The 15,000-nt window shown below is 43.3% G+C and overlaps 1 protein-coding gene across 1 annotated transcript in view; it reads left to right on the top strand.

The window, feature by feature from the left end:
- The window catches only part of LOC135558306 (collagen alpha-1(VI) chain-like), a 77,784-nt gene that overhangs the window by 52,968 nt on the left and 9,816 nt on the right, over positions 1 to 15,000 (top strand). Inside the window, exons 24-25 of the mRNA XM_064992030.1 lie at positions 5,307 to 5,372; positions 12,701 to 12,736. Coding sequence (XP_064848102.1) covers positions 5,307 to 5,372; positions 12,701 to 12,736 — 102 coding nt within the window. The remainder of the gene's footprint in view (positions 1 to 5,306; positions 5,373 to 12,700; positions 12,737 to 15,000) is intronic.

Raw genomic sequence — 15,000 nt, 5'->3', positions numbered from 1 at the left:
AGTCACTAGTCAGGCAGTAGACAGTAGTCAGTAGTCAGTAGACAGTCGTCACTAGTCAGTCAGTAGACAGTAGTCACTAGTCAGGCAGTAGACAGTAGTCAGTAGACAGTAGTCACTAGTCAGACAGTAGACAGTAGTCACTAGTCAGGCATTAGTCACTAGTCAGACAGTAGTCAGGCAGTAGTCACTAGTCAGACAGTAGTCAGTAGTCACTAGTCAGGCAGTAGTCAGTAGTCACTAGTCAGGCAGTAGACAGTAGTCACTAGTCAGGCAGTAGTCACTAGTCAGGCAGTAGACAGTAGTCACTAGTCAGACAGTAGACAGTAGTCACTAGTCAGACAGTAGACAGTAGACAGACAGTAGACAGTAGTCACTAGTCAGACAGTAGACAGTAGACAGTAGTCACTAGTCAGACAGTAGACAGTAGACAGTCGTCACTAGTCAGACAGTAGTCACTAGTCAGACAGTAGACAGTAGTCAGACAGTAGACAGTAGTCACTAGTCAGACAGTAGACAGTAGACAGTAGTCACTAGTCAGACAGTAGACAGTAGACAGTCGTCACTAGTCAGACAGTAGACAGTAGTCACTAGTCAGACAGTAGTCAGTAGACAGTCGTCACTAGTCAGGCAGTAGACAGTAGTCACTAGTCAGACAGTAGACAGTAGACAGTCGTCACTAGTCACTAGTCAGGCAGTAGACAGTAGACAGTAGTCACTAGTCAGACAGTAGACAGTAGACAGTCGTCACTAGTCAGACAGTAGACAGTAGACAGTAGTCACTAGTCAGGCAGTAGACAGTAGTCACTAGTCAGGCAGTAGACAGTAGAGAGTAGTCACTAGTCAGACAGTAGACAGTAGACAGTAGTCACTAGTCAGGCAGTAGACAGTAGTCACTAGTCAGGCAGTAGTCAGTAGACAGTCGTCACTAGTCACTAGTCAGGCAGTAGTCAGTAGACAGTCGTCACTAGTCAGGCAGTAGACAGTAGTCACTAGTCAGGCAGTAGTCAGTAGACAGTAGACAGTAGTCACTAGTCAGACAGTATACAGTAGACAGTAGTTACTAGTCTGGCAGTAGACAGTAGTCACTCGTCAGGCAGTAGACAGTATACAGTAGACAGTAGTTACTAGTCTGGCAGTCGACAGTAGTCACTCGTCAGGCCGTAGACAGTATACAGTAGACAGTAGACAGTAGTTACTAGTCAGGCAGTCGACAGTATACAGTAGTTACTAGTCAGGCAGTAGACAGTTGTCACTAGTCTGGCAGTAGACAGTAGTCAGTAGACAGTAGTCACTAGTCAGACAGTAGACAGTAGTCACTAGTCAGGCAGTAGTCACTAGTCAGACAGTAGACAGTAGTCACTAGTCAGGCAGTAGACAGTAGTCAGTAGACAGTCGTCACTAGTCAGACAGTAGACAGTAGACACTAGTCAGACAGTAGACAGTAGACACTAGTCAGACAGTAGACAGTAGACACTAGTCAGACAGTAGACAGTAGACACTAGTCAGACAGTAGACAGTAGTCAGTAGACAGTAGTTACTAGTCTGGCAGTAGACAGTAGTCACTCGTCAGGCAGTAGACAGTATACAGTAGACAGTAGTTACTAGTCTGGCAGTCGACAGTAGTCACTCGTCAGGCCGTAGACAGTATACAGTAGACAGTAGACAGTAGTTACTAGTCAGGCAGTCGACAGTATACAGTAGTTACTAGTCAGGCAATAGACAGTTGTCACTAGTCTGGCAGTAGACAGTAGTCAGTAGACAGTAGTCACTAGTCAGACAGTAGACAGTAGTCACTAGTGAGGCAGTAGTCACTAGTCAGACAGTAGACAGTAGTCACTAGTCAGGCAGTAGACAGTAGTCAGTAGACAGTCGTCACTAGTCAGACAGTAGACAGTAGACACTAGTCAGACAGTAGACAGTAGACACTAGTCAGACAGTAGACAGTAGACACTAGTCAGACAGTAGACAGTAGACACTAGTCAGACAGTAGACAGTAGTCAGTAGACAGTAGTCACTAGTCAGGCAGTAGACAGTAGTCACTAGTCAGGCAGTAGACAGTAGTCACTAGTCAGACAGTAGACAGTAGTCAGTAGACAGTAGTCACTAGTCAGACAGTAGACAGTAGTCACTAGTCAGGCAGTAGACAGTAGTCACTAGTCAGACAGTAGACAGTAGTCAGTAGACAGTAGTCACTAGTCAGGCAGTAGACAGTAGTCACTAGTCAGGCAGTAGACAGTAGTCACTAGTCAGGCAGTAGACAGTAGTCAGTAGTCAGACAGTAGACAGTAGTCAGTAGACAGTAGTCACTCATCAGACAGTAGACAGTAGACACTAGTCAGACAGTAGACAGTAGTCAGTAGACAGTAGTCACTCATCAGACAGTAGACAGTAGACACTAGTCAGACAGTAGACAGTAGTCACTAGTCAGGCAGTAGACAGTAGTCACTAGTCAGGCAGTAGTTACTAGTCAGGCAGTAGACAGTAGACACTAGTCAGACAGTAGACAGTAGTCAGTAGACAGTAGTCACTCGTCAGACAGTAGACAGTAGACACTAGTCAGACAGTAGACAGTAGTCAGTAGACAGTAGTCACTAGTCAGACAGTAGACAGTAGTCACTAGTCAGGCAGTAGTCAGTAGACAGTCGTCACTAGTCAGGCAGTAGTTACTAGTCAGGCAGTAGACAGTAGACACTAGTCAGACAGTAGACAGTAGTCAGTAGACAGTAGTCACTCGTCAGACAGTAGACAGTAGACACTAGTCAGACAGTAGACAGTAGTCAGTAGACAGTAGTCACTAGTCAGACAGTAGACAGTAGTCACTAGTCAGGCAGTAGTCACTAGTCAGGCAGTAGACAGTAGACACTAGTCAGACAGTAGACAGTAGTCAGTAGACAGTCGTCACTCGTCAGGCAGTAGACAGTAGACACTAGTCAGACAGTAGACAGTAGTCAGTAGACAGTAGTCAGTAGACAGTAGTCAGTAGTCACTAGTCAGGCAGTAGTCAGTAGACAGTCGTCACTAGTCAGGCAGTAGACAGTAGACAGTAGTCAGACAGTAGACAGTAGTCAGTAGACAGTAGTCAGTAGACAGTAGTCAGTAGTCAGACAGTAGACAGTAGTCAGTAGACAGTAGTCACTAGTCAGACAGTAGACAGTAGTCAGTAGTCAGGCAGTAGACAGTATACAGTAGACAGTAGTCACTAGTCAGGCAGTAGACAGTAGTCACTAGTCAGACAGTAGACAGTAGTCACTAGTCAGGCAGTAGACAGTATAGACAGTAGACAGTAGTCACTAGTCAGGCAGTAGACAGTAGTCAGTAGACAGTAGTCACTAGTCAGGCAGTAGACAGTAGTCACTAGTCAGGCAGTAGACAGTAGACAGTAGACAGTAGTCACTAGTCAGACAGTAGACAGTAGTCACTAGTCAGGCAGTAGACAGTAGTCACTAGTCAGACAGTAGACAGTAGTCACTAGTCAGACAGTAGACAGTAGTCACTAGTCAGGCAGTAGACAGTAGACAGTAGTCACTAGTCAGACAGTAGTCACTAGTCAGACAGTAGACAGTAGTCAGACAGTAGTCAGTAGTCAGTAGACAGTAGTCAGTAGACAGTAGTCACTAGTCAGGCAGTAGACAGTAGACAGTTGTCACTAGTCACTCGTCAGGCAGTAGACAGTAGTCACTAGTCAGGCAGTAGTCAGTAGTCACTAGTCAGACAGTAGACAGTAGTCACTAGTCAGACAGTAGTCAGTAGTCAGTAGACAGTAGTCACTAGTCAGACAGTAGACAGTAGTCACTAGTCAGGCAGTAGTCAGTAGACAGTAGTCACTAGTCAGACAGTAGACAGTAGTCAATAGACAGTAGACAGTAGTCAGACAGTAGTCAGTAGACAGTAGACAGTAGACAGTAGTCAGTAGACAGTAGACAGTAGACAGTAGTCACTAGTCAGACTGTAGACAGTAGTCACTAGTCAGGCAGTAGACAGTAGACACTAGTCAGACAGTAGTCACTAGTCAGACAGTAGACAGTAGACAGTAGTCACTAGTCAGGCAGTAGTCAGTAGACAGTAGTCACTAGTCAGACAGTAGTCACTAGTCAGACAGTAGACAGTAGACAGTAGTCACTAGTCAGGCAGTAGTCAGTAGACAGTAGTCACTAGTCAGACAGTAGTCACTAGTCACTCGTCAGGCAGTAGACAGTAGTCACTCGTCAGGCAGTAGACAGTAGTCACTAGTCAGACAGTAGGCAGTAGACAGTAGTCACTAGTCAGACAGTAGTCAGTAGACAGTAGTCACTAGTCAGACAGTAGTCACTAGTCAGACAGTAGACAGTAGACAGTAGTCACTAGTCAGGCAGTAGTCAGTAGACAGTAGTCACTAGTCAGACAGTAGTCACTAGTCAGACAGTAGGCAGTAGACAGTAGTCACTAGTCAGGCAGTAGACAGTAGTCACTAGTCAGGCAGTAGACAGTAGTCACTAGTCAGACAGTAGTCACTAGTCAGACAGTAGACAGTATACAGTCGACAGTAGACAGTAGACAGTAGACAGTTGTCACTAGTCACTCGTCAGGCAGTAGACAGTATACAGTAGACAGTAGACAGTAGACAGTAGTCACTAGTCAGACAGTAGTCACTAGTCAGACAGTAGACAGTATACAGTAGACAGTAGACAGTAGACAGTAGTCACTAGTCAGACAGTAGACAGTAGTCACTAGTCAGGCAGTAGACAGTAGACAGTAGTCACTAGTCAGACAGTAGACAGTAGTCACTAGTCAGGCAGTAGTCACTAGTCAGGCAGTAGACAGTAGACAGTTGTCACTAGTCACTCGTCAGGCAGTAGACAGTATACAGTAGACAGTAGACAGTAGTTACTAGTCAGGCAGTAGACAGTAGTCACTAGTCAGGCAGTAGACAGTAGTTATTAGTCAGGCAGTAGACAGTAGTCACTAGTCAGGCAGTAGACAGTCGTCACTAGTCTGGCAGTAGACAGTATATTCCACCTGTTTTGAGTGAACTTTGACCCCAGAGATAATAATATAGGTTACTCATCAGTTGTCTGTCTCACCCTCTCTCACAACACTTTGTCAAAGTTTCACCACCTGTATTGTGTGTTACTAAGTCTCTACCTGTGTGTGTTACTAAGTCTCTACCTGTGTGTGTTACTAAGTCTCTACCTGTGTGTGTTACTAAGTCTCTACCTGTGTGTGTTACTAAGTCTCTACCTGTGTGTGTTACTAAGTCTCTACCTGTGTGTGTTACTAAGTCTCTACCTGTGTGTGTTACTAAGTCTCTACCTGTCTCTCCTCTGCAGAACGACTCCCCAGGACTCCCAGGGAACAAAGGAGCCAAAGGTCACCGAGGACCTGAAGGAAACCCGGTAAGACAGAGAAATCAATTACATTTATTTTATAAAGCCCTTTTTACATCAGCAGTTGTCACAAAGTACTTTACAGATTCCCAGCCTTGAACCCCATAGAGCTTTACAGATTCCCAGCCTTGAACCCCATAGAGCTTTACAGATTCCCAGCCTTGAACCCCATAGAGCTTTACAGATTCCCAGCCTTGAACCCCATAGAGCTTTACAGATTCCCAGCCTTGAACCCCATAGAGCTTTACAGATTCCCAGCCTTGAACCCCATAGAGCTTTACAGATTCCCAGCCTTGAACCCCATAGAGCTTTACAGATTCCCAGCCTTGAACCCCATAGAGCTTTACAGATTCCCAGCCTTGAACCCCATAGAGCTTTACAGATTCCCAGCCTTGAACCCCATAGAGCTTTACAGATTCCCAGCCTTGAACCCCATAGAGCTTTACAGATTCCCAGCCTTGAACCCCATAGAGCTTTACAGATTCCCAGCCTTGAACCCCATAGAGCTTTACAGATTCCCAGCCTTGAACCCCATAGAGCTTTACAGATTCCCAGCCTTGAACCCCATAGAGCTTTACAGATTCCCAGCCTTGAACCCCATAGAGCTTTACAGATTCCCAGCCTTGAACCCCATAGAGCTTTACAGATTCCCAGCCTTGAACCCCATAGAGCTTTACAGATTCCCAGCCTTGAACCCCATAGAGCTTTACAGATTCCCAGCCTTGAACCCCATAGAGCTTTACAGATTCCCAGCCTTGAACCCCATAGAGCAAGCAATGCAGTGGCAGAAGCACAGTGACTAGGAAAAACTGTCGAGATGGAAGGAACCTATTGGAAAAAACACAGACAGGAACCAGGCTCCCAGGGCTGGCCCACCCTCTTCTATAGATGGATGGATGGAGAGAGGCAGACAGACAGCGAGACAGAGAGAGATAGACAGAGAGACAGAGAGACAGAGAGAAACAGAGACACGGAGAGAGAGACAGAGAGATGCACTCAATGTAGCACTTGGAGATTTTTTTTCTTTGTTATAAATTCAACTTATTATTATTTAAAGAGAGACGGAGAGATGGTGTGAGAGAGACAGAGAGTCAGAGAGACAGATAGACAGAGAGACAGAGAGTCAGAGAGACAGGCAGAGAGACAGAGAGACAGAGAGTCAGAGAGACAGAGAGACAGAGAGAGAGACAGAGAGAGAGAGGGGTTGCAGTCTCTCCCCCTCTGTTTTTCCCTGGCCAGTGGCTCGGCTGCATATTTATAGGATAAACAGTTTGAGTTATGTGTTTGTGGGAAGTGTGCTACACTCAGCCTACAATTAACTGCTGTGTGCGTGCTTGTGTGCGTGCTTGTGCGTGTGGTTGTATCCTCTTCGTCAAGAAAAAATGCTCGTAAATTGAATATTCTCTACTTGAAACAAACAGATGGGAGTGAGGGCAATGGAAGGAGGAAAAGAGGGAGATGTAAAACTTTTGAAAGACCCTGAAGCAGAGAGAGACGTAGAACTATTGAAAGACCCTGAAGCAGAGAGACGTAGAACTATTGAAAGACCCTGAAGCAGAGAGACGTAGAACTATTGAAAGACCCTGTTGTTGAAGCAGAGAGAGACATAGAACTATTGAAAGACCCTGTTGTTGAAGCAGAGAGAGACGTAGAACTATTGAAAGACCCTGAAGCAGAGAGGCGTAGAACTATTGAAAGACCCTGAAGCAGAGGGACGTAGAACTATTGAAAGACCCTGTTGTTGAAGCAGAGAGAGACGTAGAACTATTGAAAGACCCTGAAGCAGAGAGACGTAGAACTATTGAAAGACCCTGAAGCAGAGAGACGTAGAACTATTGAAAGACCCTGTTGTTGAAGCAGAGAGGCGTATAACAATAGAAAGACCCTGAATCAGAGAGACGTAGAACTATTGAAAGACCCTGAAGCAGAGAGACGTAGAACTATTGAAAGACCCTGTTGTTGAAGCAGAGAGAGACATAGAACTATTGAAAGACCCTGTTGTTGAAGCAGAGAGAGACGTAGAACTATTGAAAGACCCTGTTGTTGAAGCAGAGAGACGTAGAACTATTGAAAGACCCTGTTGTTGAAGCAGAGAGAGACATAGAACTATTGAAAGACCCTGTTGTTGAAGCAGAGAGAGACGTAGGACTATTGAAAGACCCTGTTGTTGAAGCAGAGGGAGACAAGAACTATTGAAAGACCCTGTTGTTGAAGCAGAGAGACGTAGAACTATTGAAAGACCCTGAAGCAGAGAGGCGTAGATCTATTGAAAGACCCTGAAGCAGAGGGACGTAAAACTATTGAAAGACCCTGTTGTTGAAGCAGAGAGAGACGTAGAACTATTGAAAGACCCTGAAGCAGAGAGAGACGTAGAACTATTGAAAGACCCTGTTGTTGAAGCAGAGAGAGATGTAGAACTGTTGAAAGACCCTGTTGTTGAAGCAGAGAGACGTAGAACTATTGAAAGACCATGTTGTTGAAGCAGAGGGAGACAAGAACTATTGAAAGACCCTGTTGTTGAAGCAGAGGGAGACGTAGAACTATTGAAAGACCCTGTTGTTGAAGCAGAGAGAGACGTAGAACTATTGAAAGACCCTGTTGTTGAAGCAGAGAGAGACGTAGAACTATTGAAAGACCCTGTTGTTGAAGCAGAGAGACGTAGAACTATTGAAAGACCCTGTTGTTGAAGCAGAGAGACGTAGAACTATTGAAAGACCATGTTGTTGAAGCAGAGAGACATAGAACTATTGAAAGACCCTGTTGTTGAAGCAGAGAGAGACGTAGAACTATTGAAAGACCCTGAAGCAGAGAGAGACATAGAACTATTGAAAGTCCCTGAAGCAGAGAGACGTAGAACTATTGAAAGACCCTGAAGCAGAGAGACGTAGAACTATTGAAAGACCCTGAAGCAGAGAGACGTAGAACTATTGAAAGACCCTGTTGTTGAAGCAGAGAGGCGTATAACAATAGAAAGACCCTGAATCAGAGAGACGTAGAACTATTGAAAGACCCTGAAGCAGAGAGACGTAGAACTATTGAAAGACCCTGTTGTTGAAGCAGAGGGAGACGTAGAACTATTGAAAGACCCTGTTGTTGAAGCAGAGAGAGACGTAGAACTATTGAAAGACCCTGTTGTTGAAGCAGAGAGAGACGTAGAACTATTGAAAGACCCTGTTGTTGAAGCAGAGAGACGTAGAACTATTGAAAGACCCTGTTGTTGAAGCAGAGAGAGATGTAGAACTATTGAAAGACCCTGAATCAGAGAGACGTAGAACTATTGAAAGACCCTGTAGGGCCACTACACTAACTAGCCCCTTTCATCTATTACAGTAGGGCTCCTCTACTAGCCTCATTCATCTACTACAGTAGGGTTACTACACTAACTAGCCCCATTCATCTATTACAGTAGCGCTACTACACTAACGAGCCCCATTCATCTGTTACAGTAGGGCTCCTAAACTAACTAGCCCCATTCATTTATTACAGTAAGGCTCCTCTACAAGCCCCATTCATCTTTTACAGTAGGGCTTTGACATGAACTTGCCCCATTCATCTATTACAGTAGGGCTTCTACACTAACTCCCCAATTTCATCTACTACAGTAGGGCTACTACACTAACTAGCCCCATTCATCTATTACAGTAGGGCCACTACACTAACTAGCCCCTTTCATCTATTACAGTAGGGCTACTACACTAACTAGCCCCATTCATCTATTACAGTAGGTCTCCTCTACTAGCCCCATTCATCTATTACAGTAGGGCTTCTACACTAACTAGCCCCATTCATCTATTACAGTAGGGCGTCTACACTAACCAGCCCCATTAATCTATTACAGTAGGGCTACTACACTAACTCGCCCCATTCATCTATTACAGTAGGGCCACTACACTAACTAGCCCCTTTCATCTACTACAGTAGAGCTTCTACACTAACTAGCCCCATTCATCTATTACAGTAGGTCTCCTCTACTAGCCCCATTCATCTATTACAGTAGGGCTTCTACACTAACTAGCCCCATTCATCTATTACAGTAGGGCGTCTACACTAACTAGCCCCATTCATCTATTACAGTAGGGCCACTACACTAACTAGCCCCTTTCATCTACTACAGTAGAGCTTCTACACTAACTAGCCCCATTCATCTATTACAGTAGGGCTCCTCTACTAGCCCCATTCATCTTTTACAGTAGGGCTTTGACACTAACTTGCTCCATTCATCTATTACAGTAGGGATCCTCTACTAGCCCATTTCATCTATTATAGTAGGGCTTCTACACTAACTAGCCCCATTCATCTATTACAGTAGGGCTTCTACACTAACTAGCCCCATTCATCTATTACAGTAGGGTTACTGCACTACCTAGCCCCATTCATCTATTACAGTAGGGCTTTGACACTGACTAGCCCCATTCATCTATTACAGTAGGGCTTTGACCCTAACTAGCCCCATTCATCTATTACAGTAGGGCTTTGACACCAACTAGCCCCATTCATCTATTACAGTAGGGCTTTGACACCAACTAGCCCCATTCATCTATTACAGTAGGGCTACTGTACTAACTAGCCCCATTCATCTATTACAGTAGAGCTCCTCTACTAGCCCCATTCATCTATTTACAGTAGAGCTAATACACTAACTAGCCCCATTCATATATTACAGTAGGCATCCTCTACTAGCCCCATTCATCTATTGCAGTAGGGCTCCTACACTAGCCCCATTCATCTATTACAGTAGGGATTCTCTACTAGCCCCATTCATCTATTACAGTAGGGCTCCTACACTAACTAGCCCCATTCATCTATTACAGTAGGGCTCCTACACTAACTAGCCCAATTCATTTATTACAGTAGCGCTATTACACTAACTAGCCCCATTCATCTATTACAGTAGGGCTTCTACACTAACTCCCCAATTTCATCTACTACAGTAGGGCTACTACACTAACTAGCCCCATTCATCTATTACAGCAGGGCCACTACACTAACTAGCCCCTTTCATCTATTACAGTAGGGCTACTACACTAACTAGCCCCATTCATCTATTACAGTAGGTCTCCTCTACTAGCCCCATTCATCTATTACAGTAGGGCTTCTACACTAACTAGCCCCATTCATCTATTACAGTAGGGCGTCTACACTAACCAGCCCCATTAATCTATTACAGTAGGGCTCCTACACTAACTAGCCCAATTCATTTATTACAGTAGCGCTATTACACTAACTAGCCCCATTCATCTATTACAGTAGGGCTTCTACACTAACTCCCCAATTTCATCTACTACAGTAGGGCTACTACACTAACTAGCCCCATTCATCTATTACAGTAGGGCCACTACACTAACTAGCCCCTTTCATCTATTACAGTAGGGCTACTACACTAACTAGCCCCATTCATCTATTACAGTAGGTCTCCTCTACTAGCCCCATTCATCTATTACAGTAGGGCGTCTACACTAACCAGCCCCATTAATCTATTACAGTAGGGCTACTACACTAACTAGCCCCATTCATCTATTACAGTAGGGCCACTACACTAACTAGCCCCTTTCATCTACTACAGTAGAGCTTCTACACTAACTAGCCCCATTCATCTATTACAGTAGGTCTCCTCTACTAGCCCCATTCATCTATTACAGTAGGGCTTCTACACTAACTAGCCCCATTCATCTATTACAGTAGGGCGTCTACACTAACTAGCCCCATTCATCTATTACAGTAGGGCCACTACACTAACTAGCCCCTTTCATCTACTACAGTAGAGCTTCTACACTAACTAGCCCCATTCATCTATTACAGTAGGTCTCCTCTACTAGCCCCATTCATCTATTACAGTAGGGCTTCTACACTAACTAGCCCCATTCATCTATTACAGTAGGGCGTCTACACTAACTAGCCCCATTCATCTATTACAGTAGGGCCACTACACTAACTAGCCCCTTTCATCTACTACAGTAGAGCTTCTACACTAACTAGCCCCATTCATCTATTACAGTAGGGCTCCTCTACTAGCCCCATTCATCTTTTACAGTAGGGCTTTGACACTAACTTGCTCCATTCATCTATTACAGTAGGGCTCCTACACTAACTAGCCCAATTCATTTATTACAGTAGCGCTATTACACTAACTAGCCCCATTCATCTATTACAGTAGGGCTTTGACACTAACTAGCCCCATTCATCTATTACAGTAGGGCTTTGACCCTAACTAGCCCCATTCATCTATTACAGTAGGGCTTTGACACCAACTAGCCCCATTCATCTATTACAGTAGGGCTTCTCTACTAGCCCCATTCATCTATTGCAGTAGGGCTCCTCTTCTAACCTATACACAGCTTGATCCGTCATCATTTCCTCTTCTCTCCTAGCATCATGGTTTGAAAGAGGCGTGTACATGCCAGTCCATTTGATAGGCCTGCTGTATGCAACACCCAGTCACAGATACCATCCTATATGTAAACGTGTTTGTGCCCCCAACCCCCCCCCCCTATTTTAGGGCTCTGTCGGGACCACCATTAGACTGGCATAAATGGTATAAATTGCTAGTTGGTCCACGGGGTGGGTGCTGGAACAGTTTAATGTACAATGTAGGTACGTTACTGCATTGTGTAGCCGAGAAGCACCGCTTCCTGTCGGCTATTCTAAATATTCATTCAAATCGTCCTGCTGCAGGATGATGTCCCTCCTGCGACTAAATAAGATCTGACATTAGTTTTGTCCCTATAAGGTAATGAAGAATGGCTCACTCCTCTTCTCTCTCTCTCTCTCTCTCTCTCTCTCTCTCTCTCTCTCTTTGTCTGTCTGTCTGTCTGTCTGTCTGTCTGTCTGTCTCTCTCTCTCTCTCTCCCTCTCTCTCTCTGTCTCTCTCTCTCTCTCTCTCTCTCTCTCTCTCTGTCTCTCTTTCTCTCCCTCTCTCTCTCTCTGTCTCTCCCTCTCCCTCTCTGTCTCTCTCTCTCTCTATTCCTCTCTCTCTCTCTCTCCCTGTCTCTCTCTCTCTCCCTCTCTCTCTCTCTGTCTCTCTCTCTCCCTCTCTCTCTCTGTCTCTCTCCCTCTCCCTCTCTCTCTCTCTCTCTCTCTGTCTCTCTGTCTCTCTCTCTCTCTGTCTCTCTCTCTCTCCCTCTCTCTCTCTGTCTCTCTCCCTCTCCCTCTCTCTCTCTCCCTCTCTCTCTCCCTCTCTCTCTGTCTCTCTCCCTCTTCCTCTCTTTCTCTGTCTCTGTCTCTGTCTCTCTCTCTGTCTCTGTCTCTGTCTCTGTCTCTGTCTCTCTCTCTGTCTCTCTCTCTGTCTCTCTCTCTGTCTCTGTCTCTGTCTCTGTCTCTGTCTCTGTCTCTGTCTACAGGGACCAGTTGGGCCTCCCGGACCTGCAGGAGTTGATGTGAGTCATTGTTACAGGAGGAGACGCTATAAACTGTTTGTTAACTTGCGATTAAATACTGCTCACTGTAAAACATTTCTGGTATCTTATGTGGTTATATCAAGACCAGGGTTCAAATATCTCAATGACTTTCACATATTCAGGTACAGTATATTTCATTTGAAAAGACAAGCAGTTGAACATTTTTCTTTTGGAAATAGACACTCCCATGCATTTTATTGGAAAATAGCATTTGATTTGAAAGAAGTACTTGAAAATCTTTAATACAATTTGGTCGACTATTTGGTTTTTACAAATAACATTCAAATCAAAGGAATTGTTTTGGGCTCTGTATTTGTAAATACTCAAATCAAAGGAATTGTTTTGGGCTCTGTATTTGTAAATACTCAAATCAAAGGAATTGTTTTGGCCTCTGTATTTGTAAATACTCAAATCAAAGGAATTGTTTTGGGCTCTGTATTTGTAAATACACAAATGAAAAAATAAACTAAAAACAGAAAGGCAAATCCACATTGAACCCAGTTGTGATTATATACATTCTGAAAGTATTCAGACCCTTTTAAACAATAATGTAATATGGAAAGAGTCAAGGGGTGTCTTTCTGAAGGCCCTGAATCTACTGTTTTAATATTCTACTGATGGTAGGACATTAATATTCTACTGATGGTAGGACATTAATATTCTACTGATGGAAGGGCATTAATATTCTACTGATGGAAGGGCATTAATATTCTACTGATGGAAGGGCATTAATATTCTACTGATGGAAGGACATTAATATTCTACTGATGGAAGGGCATTAATATTCTACTGATGGAAGGACATTAATATTCTACTGATGGAAGGACATTAATATTCTACTGATGGAAGGACATTAATATTCTACTGATGGTAGGACATTAATATTCTACTGATGGAAGGACATTAATATTCTACTGATGGTAGGACATTAATATTCTACTGATGGAAGGACATTAATATTCTACTGATGGTAGGACATTAATATTCTACTGATGGAAGGACATTAATATTCTACTGATGGAAGGACATTAATATTCTACTGATGGAAGGACATTAATATTCTACTGATGGTAGGACATTAATATTCTACTGATGGAAGGACATTAATATTCTACTGATGGAAGGACATTAATATTCTACTGATGGTAGGACATTAATATTCTACTGATGGAAGGGCATTAATATTCTACTGATGGAAGGACATTAATATTCTACTGATGGAAGGACATTAATATTCTACTGATGGTAGGACATTAATATTCTACTGATGGAAGGACATTAATATTCTACTGATGGAAGGGCATTAATATTCTACTGATGGAAGGACATTAATATTCTACTGATGGAAGGGCATTAATATTCTACTGATGGAAGGACATTAATATTCTACTGATGGAAGGGCATTAATATTCTACTGATGGTAGGACATTAATATTCTACTGATGGAAGGGCATTAATATTCTACTGATGGAAGGGCATTAATATTCTACTGATGGAAGGACATTAATATTCTACTGATGGAAGGACATTAATATTCTACTGATGGAAGGACATTAATATTCTACTGATGGAAGGGCATTAATATTCTACTGATGGAAGGACATTAATATTCTACTGATGGAAGGACATTAAGACATTAATATTCTACTGATGGAAGGACATTAATATTCTACTGATGGAAGGGCATTAATATTCTACTGATGGAAGGGCATTAATATTCTACTGATGGAAGGGCATTAATATTCTACTGATGGAAGGACATTAATATTCTACTGATGGAAGGGCATTAATATTCTACTGATGGAAGGACATTAATATTCTACTGATGGAAGGACATTAAGACATTAATATTCTACTGATGGAAGGACATTAAGACATTAATATTCTACTGATGGAAGGACATTAAGACATTAATATTCTACTGATGGAAGGACATTAAGACATTAATATTCTACTGATGGAAGGACATTAAGACATTAATATTCTACTGATGGAAGGGCATTAATATTCTACTGATGGAAGTGCATTAATATTCTACTGATGGAAGGACATTAATATTCTACTGATGGAAGGGCATTAATATTCTACTGATGGTAGGGCATTAATATTCTACTGATGGAAGGGCATTAATATTCTACTGATGGAAGGACATTAATATTCTACTGATGGAAGGGCATTAATATTCTACTGATGGAAGGACATTAATATTCTACTGATGGAAGGGCATTAAGACATTAATATTC

This window comes from Oncorhynchus masou, chromosome 17, assembly GCF_036934945.1.
Source record: "Oncorhynchus masou masou isolate Uvic2021 chromosome 17, UVic_Omas_1.1, whole genome shotgun sequence".
NCBI lineage: Eukaryota > Metazoa > Chordata > Actinopteri > Salmoniformes > Salmonidae > Oncorhynchus > Oncorhynchus masou.
The sequence above is the reverse complement of the archived record's forward strand: the minus strand, read 5'-3'. Positions and strand labels throughout refer to the sequence as shown.